Source organism: Olea europaea, unplaced genomic scaffold (assembly GCF_002742605.1).
Source record: "Olea europaea var. sylvestris unplaced genomic scaffold, O_europaea_v1 scaffold3475, whole genome shotgun sequence".
NCBI lineage: Eukaryota > Viridiplantae > Streptophyta > Magnoliopsida > Lamiales > Oleaceae > Olea > Olea europaea.
The window spans coordinates 25,670-33,759 of record NW_019253843.1 but is presented as its reverse complement, the minus strand read 5'-3'; the positions used below and the strand labels follow the sequence as shown (position 1 = coordinate 33,759).

At 36.2% G+C, this 8,090-nt stretch overlaps 2 protein-coding genes across 2 annotated transcripts; one reads left to right on the top strand and one right to left on the bottom strand.

Annotated features, from left to right (window-relative positions):
• Window positions 1-6: 6 nt before the first annotated feature.
• On the top strand, window positions 7-2,273 carry LOC111386233 (wall-associated receptor kinase 2-like). Its single transcript, XM_023010686.1, has 3 exons — window positions 7-303; window positions 455-616; window positions 847-2,273. The coding sequence occupies exons 1-3, from the start codon at window positions 126-128 to the stop codon at window positions 2,046-2,048; spliced, it is 1,542 nt and encodes a 513-aa protein (XP_022866454.1). The 5' UTR covers window positions 7-125; the 3' UTR covers window positions 2,049-2,273.
• Window positions 2,274-6,082: 3,809 nt separating this feature from the next.
• On the bottom strand, window positions 6,083-7,994 carry LOC111386232 (transcription factor TCP23-like). The gene has a single exon (XM_023010685.1). The coding sequence runs from the start codon at window positions 7,488-7,490 to the stop codon at window positions 6,273-6,275; it is 1,218 nt and encodes a 405-aa protein (XP_022866453.1). The 5' UTR covers window positions 7,491-7,994; the 3' UTR covers window positions 6,083-6,272.
• Window positions 7,995-8,090: the final 96 nt, after the last annotated feature.

Genomic DNA, 8,090 nt, shown 5'->3' with positions numbered 1-8,090 from the left:
GCTATGATCAATTCAAAAATGTGTGGGACTTCAACAATTGCAGCTATAGTTTCCTTGCTGAAGAAAGTGCATTCAATTTTACTTCAAGTAGTCTTTCCAGCCTGAGGAACGTAACAACACTTCCTATGGTGGTTGACTGGGCGGTTGGAGATGGAACTTGTGTGGAGGCTCAAAATAACATGTCTAGTTATGCATGTAAAAGTTTGAATTCCACGTGTAAAGAACCCGATAATGGTTATGGGTATCGTTGTTATTGCGATGAGGGTTTTCAAGGAAACCCATACCTCGATGGTGGCTGTCAAGGTATTGATTTAATTTAATTTTTTCCCCCTAGGTAATATCTTGATATACATACATAGCTTGCTCTGGTTGAGCAACTAATGTCATTTTATATTCAGTGCTTGAAGAATATACTTAATGTGCTTTGCTGTTTTTGTTATTTTTTCTCATGCAGATATTGATGAATGTCTAGATCCAAACAATAAATGTGAAAAGGGATGTAAGAACATACCGGGGAATTATACGTGTACTTGCCCAGAAGGTTACAATGGCGACGGGTTGAAAAATGGACGAGGTTGCATTCGTGGTGAATCATTCATCTTCAAACTTGTTGCAGGTTAGTATGAATTCTTTGAGTAGTTCTTAACCTTTTCTCTCATTTTTTTGGACCAGCTTACACTGCCAATAGAATCTCGGGAATTCGAGTAACCTTTGATATAAACCCATATTTCCCCCAAAAAAAAAATAATAATAAAATAAAATTCTAGCCTGTCGGTTCAATGAAAATAAAGTGAGAAAATGAAGTTAATGTCAATTCTTTTTGCTCCTCTAAAATTTTAATAACAGGGATTGCTCTAGGCTTCATTGTTCTTCTGCTTGGTGCCTGTTGGTTGTACTTGGAACTCAAGAGAAGAAAGTTGATCACAATGAAGCAGAAATTCTTTCTTCAAAATGGTGGATTAATGTTGCAAGAACAACTCATTAGAAGAGACTACTCTCCCGATACAATGAAAATATTCACTTCCGCGGAGCTCAAGAAAGCAACAAACAACTTCCATGACGATAGGATTATTGGTCAAGGAGGTTTTGGCACTGTATACAAAGGCTTTCTATCAGATAATAGAATAGTTGCCATCAAGAAGTCCAAAGAGGTTGATCCAAACCAAATCGAGCAATTTATCAATGAGGTGATTGTTCTTTCCCAAATAAACCACAAGAATGTTGTCAGGCTTTTTGGATGTTGTTTAGAAACACAAGTTCCTCTACTGGTTTATGAATTCATCAACAACGGCACCCTTTTTGAACACATAAACAATGAAACAAAAGCACACGCTCTTTCTTGGGACAAGCGCTTAACAATAGCTACAGAAGCTGCTGGTGTGCTCGCATATTTGCACTCGGCAGCTTCACCTCCAATCATACACAGAGACGTCAAGTCAGCTAATATTCTTTTAGACAATAATTTCACTGCAAAATTGTCTGATTTTGGAGCATCGAGATTAGTTCCTGAGGATCAAACTCGATTATCAACTATGGTGCAAGGAACATTTGGATACTTAGACCCGGAATACATGCAAACAAACCAATTAACGGAAAAAAGTGACGTTTATAGTTATGGAGTAGTCCTTGTGGAGTTATTAACAGGAAAAAAAGCATTGAGCTATGAGAGACCAGAGAAGGAGAGAAATTTAGCAAGCTATTTTCTTTCTAGACTGAATCAAGGCCGTTTATACCGAGTTCTTGAAGATAACATTGTATCCGAAGGAAACAATGAGCAATTAATGGCAGTTGCTATGCTTGCGAAAAGGTGTTTATATGTAAGGGGAGAGGATAGACCTAGTATGAAGGAAGTGGCTATGGAACTTGAAGGTCTAAGACTATCAAAAAAACACTATTCGTTACAAACTCAACCCAATGCAGAAGTGATGGAATCCCTTCTCTTTAGGCCAATGAATGGCTTTGCAAAAGGTGAAGGTAATACCATAGGTACAGCTGGTTATAATAGCATGAGGGATCATATACAGTTACCAATGGGAGGTGGTAGATGATCCATATTATTGGTAATAATACTGGAATATTACCATATAAATAATCTTGCAGATTAACATTATTATTGTTGGTTTCACTTTGATTTCTAGTAATCATGTATTAGTGTAAAAATAAACGACTATTATCTTATCAAATTTTGTCACAGGTTTCTCTTCCTTAGTGTCCAGTCGTGTCTAGTGGTTGAGGTGTTAGATTATATTTATTTTAAAGAATGAAGTTTTCTAGGGGTTGAGGTGTTGTTTTTAAAATTGTTTTTCCTTTTTTCTTCTCAAAAAACACGGGCAGGTAGACTATTTAGCGGATGAGATTTTGCATAATCTCCCCCGATTAATTTAATTACACTAGTGGTTTTTAACATGGATAACTACAATAAAATAACTACAATGATTCGAATGCATTGTGCATAGATTGTTAGCCTTGAAGTTAGTGTCTGAGGATAACAAATTAAAATATAACAAATGCACTTTATATAAATTTGGATAAGCTACCAAGGCCACTAGTAACATTATACACTCATTCCTCAATACACATACGGCTGTGTGCTTCCTCTCTTATTGAAGGAAGTGAAGCTTTTATTTAAAATTCCTCGCTTAGGCTATCTTTTCCATCTACAGTACAATGTAAAGTGGGCTGCAATGTCCATGCCAATATTCAGCCTTTTGTATATTTTATATTTTCTATGTAAAAAGTAGTGTATGGACTACGTATGTAAGGTGGAAAAATGAATGAAAACTGACTTCTTTTGTCCCAGTAGCTGTTCCATTTCTCTATTATGTTTTGCTTTGGTTTTGCACTTTCTTCTTTGGTTTTTCAAATTCATTGTTGGTTCTCCTTTATTTTGGAAGATAAAGAGCAGGTTTCTTGAGCTCTTTTACAGGAAAGAAAGGAGCTAACATTTGGTATCAAAGCGTCCATTGATCTTAAGGCCTGTTATAGAACTGCTACCAAAACCGCACGCTGTCAAATATTTTCCACATCCATATCAGTGCAAGGAGTAATACATTGGAGAAAATTCTCTTAAACATGTAGGTTATCTTCAAGAAGAAGAAGTGACATACACCATCATTCCACCACAGACCCTCCAAATTCAATATCAAAACTTTTATTTACGTAAACAAAAAAAAAATCATTAAGACCATGTTGTCGACTGTTCTCTAAACACAATCACGCTAAGCTGGATAGAAATCGTAAGCACCAAGATCAACGCCAAGAAAAAGAGACTGCTGGTACTCTGGCGATCAATTCAACCAGAGGCGGAGCCACGTTGAACTAAAATTTTAGGCCCAAACATTTTATTTTATTTTATTTTATTTTTTTTGAAGCAACAGGGGAGGTGGAATAAAAACATGTTTTAATTTACATAAGTTTTATTTTTAGGCCCAAACCCATGATTTTGTCTTATAGTTTTATCATCATTAAATTCATGACCAAAACACAATGTTCGATATGGGTTAAATTATGTCCGCACTGAACAAATTTTCTGACCCCGCCTCTGAATTCAAGAGCCAGTGCAAGTTGTAGAAGGGAAATTGAGTTTGGGAGAGAAAAGCAAGCAGATATTTGACTAGAGCTTTGATATAAAATAAAAGTTTACATTTTCCTTTGTGTGTCTATACTTATAGGAGAAAGATCCATAAGGAGCAAGTCATAAAGCCCGTAGTTCTTGTCTACGTGTCATGCTCTCGTTGAATAGATCGGTCCGTCTAGTTTTAACGACGTTGCTATTTACTTTTTATTAGACAATAATAATGGACGATAAGTGATGAACTATTGGATTGTAAGGGCTAAGCATGGAGTGTTAAATGAGATACTCAATAATCCTAACCTTAAATTATATCATTTTAATATAATGTTGCTTTTGCTAGCTTGACAATTAAGTTACGCAATAATCACAATATTATTTTAAATTCCTAGTGTATTATATAAATTAAAGTAGATCTTCATCATTAGCTCATGGATCATGTGATCATCAACCATTAATTCTAAAATAAATCAAATGCGGAAGTCTAAGCTCCTGTTTGATCCCCATTACTTGAAAATGAAAATGTGGGAAATAGTATTTTTTAGAAAAATGAGTGGTTGAAAAAGAAGGAAAATTTTCGATTTTCGTGTAATATTATTTTATGAAAGATTGTGTGGTTGAAAATAGGAGAGAGAAAAATAAAATGTAATGTAATTTAATTTAATGGAGATCAAACAGTGGCTTAATTGGAACCTGCACAGCTCGAATAATTTTATTAAGAAATGACTATTATATACAATTACCCAATTTTTCTGTAATATTCTATTTTCAAAATAACCAATTATTATTGGCCAATAAAGTGCCATACTTTTCTAGCTATGTGCTTGATTGATAAAACTTTGTTAAAATTTTATTATTTTTTGAACTGTTAAATTTTAATTTTAACCTGACATTTTATTTGATCCACAACATTTATCAATTTTTCAATTCCACATTTCATAAACTTCTATCAAAATTTGTTAAAATTTTATCAAAAGTTTTGTCTCATGACCCCCAGGTTTTGCGATGTCAATATACAGAAAGTCATATTTGAGTATACCATTTCTACCACCATATCAAGGTTTTGGGTTCAATAATTTTCACATACAAATTGAAATACTATTTTTCAAGGGTAATTAACACATAATGTCCTTACATTTCAATATTATTATGCAAAATATTATACCTTTCATTTTTGACACTTTCACCATTAATGGCACATTTGATTGCGCCAACAGTCCTTCTATTCATTTCTTATTAATTTCTCCGCCAGTCACCCCAAAAAAATCAATTAGGCATCAGTGATCATCGGTGATTTGCTTTGCGCCCATGGTGAGAGACGGGTGGAATGATTTTGGTTTGGGTTGGTTTTGGGTGAGGATGGTAAACAAGAAAATCTTTTCTTTTGTTTTCTAAAAAAATAGTTTTAAATTTTAATTATTTTAATAGTTTCATATGGTATTGGTTTTTTTGGATTGACTAAAAGAGAAATCGACAAGAAATGAACGAAAGGACAATTTACGCAATTAAATGTATAATTAAAGGTGAAAATATCAAAAAATAAAATATAGAGACATTTTGCGTGATAATATTAAAAAGTAAATACTTTATTTATTAATTACCTTTTTTTTTGTCAATACCATAACACAAAATATTTCAATATTAAACATAAATTCAAAATTTTGAAGCACTATAAAAAAATTGTGCAAGTGGAGCACTGAATCACGTATTGGGGCTCCTCCAATTACTGATTAAATTATTCAGGTTTTTGTCTGGATATCATTAACATGTGAAAAGACCTCTACATACATGTATATGTGTAGCGATGGCATCAGGGCATGAGATTGTCGAGTAATTTTTCGTTTCATACTCGCTCCGTTAATTATTATTATTATTATTATTATTATTATTTTAAATTTATTTTATTGTACTCATTCATTAAAGTGAGACAATAATATTTTAATAATTTTTTATTTATTATTAAAAGTTAAATTATTCGAATATTATCAATCATATTTCTTAAATAATTTTAATTGTCATCTTTTATTAAAACTAACGAAATTCATGGAGTTTTTCATTTAAAGTATTGAATTCTTAAAAAAAAAAGAAGGGGGGTTTTAAACTGGACGGGGAACGGCCTTTGTTACCTGTACCTGCCTCAGGATGAAGTCTCCCGCCCACTCGACCCGAATACCCAATTAAGCAGGCAATTCCTGCCCCTTTTGGAGCGTGACCCGCGGATATCAGGTTTGATGCCTAAGCATAGTGATTAGTATAAATTAAGCACCGATATTTAAAAGATCAAATTTGATATATATATATATATTGCTTAGTACAAACTAATAACACATACAAGTCGAAAACTAATTGTATGTTAATGAAGAAAGAAATTACTGGAAATTTATTACTTCAAACTATTATCAAGACTGAGAAAATTTGAAGTTGATTATAGCTGTAGAATGAATCCAGTTATACATTTTAATATAACAACAAATCAAAGGATGAAAACAAATAATAACAAGAGTTTAAATCTCATCAAAAACAAAAAACAAAATTATCTGCACACCAGTCTGAAATTTTCACCTATGAAAAAGGTAAGAATTCTACAATCATTCAACTAGAAAATGCAGAAAATTTTGCAACATTGAAATTTGATGCTTATGGCCTACTTTTGCCTTTATTTGACCAGTCGGGGAATTCTGATAATTCATTTATACCAACATTATTGAGAATCTTTGGGATTTTCATCTCCACTATCGTTACTTTGTGGCTGATTTTGATGATGATGGTGATGCTGCTCCAAATTCATGCCTAAATCAATCCTACTATTATTATATGCATTAATGGAGCCCATTATTCCCATGTTACTGGTGTCGGAGACGCCAAGTCCGAGCTGCTGAACCGGTGGCGGTGGCTGCTGTAACACCATAGAACCAAGCTGAACCGGGCTGAATCGGCCTCCACTTGGGAGCTCGAAGCCACCGATTCTCTGCATGGGAGATGCCTTGTATTGCCATAACTGGTGCTCTTGCTGCCCTGGACCCACCGTGGTCGTGGTGGCTCCTCCCGTCACAGGCAGCATCCAGAAGGCGTTGCCTGCGTTTGTGGCGGCCGGAGCCACCGCCCACATAGCGGGAGCCGGGAGGAAATTGGTAGGATGTGTTGAATTGGGTTTTTGTGGTTTTTGTTCTGAACCCGGTTCTTGATCTCGCACTCCTGATCTCCCCATTCTAGAAGCTGTAGGTGAAGTTGCCCCGCTGCTATCTTCTCTGAACCGCTTTTTCATGTAATTTTCCTCCGGATCTTGACCAAACCCGATGTTGGAAGACAGCTGGTGGTGGAACCCTAGCATCCCGGTGGCGCCGCCGAGGAAGAGAGGAGCAGACTTGGACGGTGGAGCTGAGATGGTGGTGCCACTGCTGCGTAAAGACACGTTGAGGGTGGAGAAATTGGCCGGCATTGTACCTGTTCCAGTGGCAGCTATAATTGATGGTTCCGCATGATGCAAAAGCCACTCTATTGTCTCACCATCCGATTTATGGCCTAATTCTCTTGTCAGCTGGAAAACCCTAGCTGCACACAAGGCCGGCATGCGGATGCGCCGACCCCGGCCATCCACTTTCGTGTGGCGATCTTTCGATGGCTTTTTGGCCACTTTATTGTTCACGGCGGCGGTTGTAGGGGCGGTGGTGGTGGTGATAGAAGAGGAGGTGGTGGTGTTTATGGAAGAAGAGGATAAACCTAAGGTTCTTGATTGCATGGAGATGGAGCCCATGAAGGGACCATGGGCTGGGGCCTGGCCGGACCCAGGGTTAGGTTCAGATTGACTTTGGTGGTGAAGAGCAACTAGTTGGAGAGAAGATGGTTCTTGATTTGGTGCATGATGGTCCGAGCCACTGCCACTCCCTTGGTTTTCGCTATGTGGCTCCATAAATTCCATTCTCTGGGGAAGTTGAAGATTTTCAAGCAAATTTTCTTGGAACTCCAAAAATGGGTCAATCTCAATTGTCAATTGATGAATCTATGATGAAGCTTTTCTGAGCCAACTGAACAAGTGGAAGTAGTGGAGTGGGATGGGAGTAGGGTAGGTTCTTTCTCTCCTTTTTCAGTGGTTGACTGCTGTCTTTAGAGAGAGAATCTGTGTCTCTCTATGGGTTTTGTGAAGGAGCTACAGAGAAATTGTGGGATCCAAGAAAAGGCTAAAGAGAATCAGCGTGTTTGAGAGTGGGGTGGGGACCTGATGAAAAAGATGAATAAATGTAGCAGAAGCTAAAGGCCACTCGTGGGGTCTAATTGTAAGGAATGAAATACAGTACAATTTAGCTGTCTTCATGAGTTGAATTTGCTATATCTACAACCACACACACACTGCATACTTCTTATTGGATAATTGACAGTTTGTCCTCTGTGTTTCAATATCTGGCACATGGAGGATAATGGAAATGGATTAGTAGTCAATTACAAATAATTTGAATTCCTTTTTTTTTTTTTTTTTTTCTTTTTGGATAAAGTCAAACCCTTAAATATATTCTAAAATTAT

What these genes read in the sequence shown, in the direction of transcription:
- LOC111386233 (XM_023010686.1), top strand. Translation starts at nt 126, where the DNA reads ATGGTGGTTGACTGGGCGGTTGGAGATGGAACTTGTGTGGAGGCTCAA. An exon ending in CCTCGATGGTGGCTGTCAAG is followed by an intron (nt 304 to 454) that starts GTATTGATTTAA and finishes TTTCTCATGCAG; the next exon opens with ATATTGATGAATGTCTAGAT. An exon ending in CATCTTCAAACTTGTTGCAG is followed by an intron (nt 617 to 846) that starts GTTAGTATGAAT and finishes TTTTAATAACAG; the next exon opens with GGATTGCTCTAGGCTTCATT.
- LOC111386232 (XM_023010685.1), bottom strand. Translation starts at nt 7,490, where the DNA reads ATGGAATTTATGGAGCCACATAGCGAAAACCAAGGGAGTGGCAGTGGC.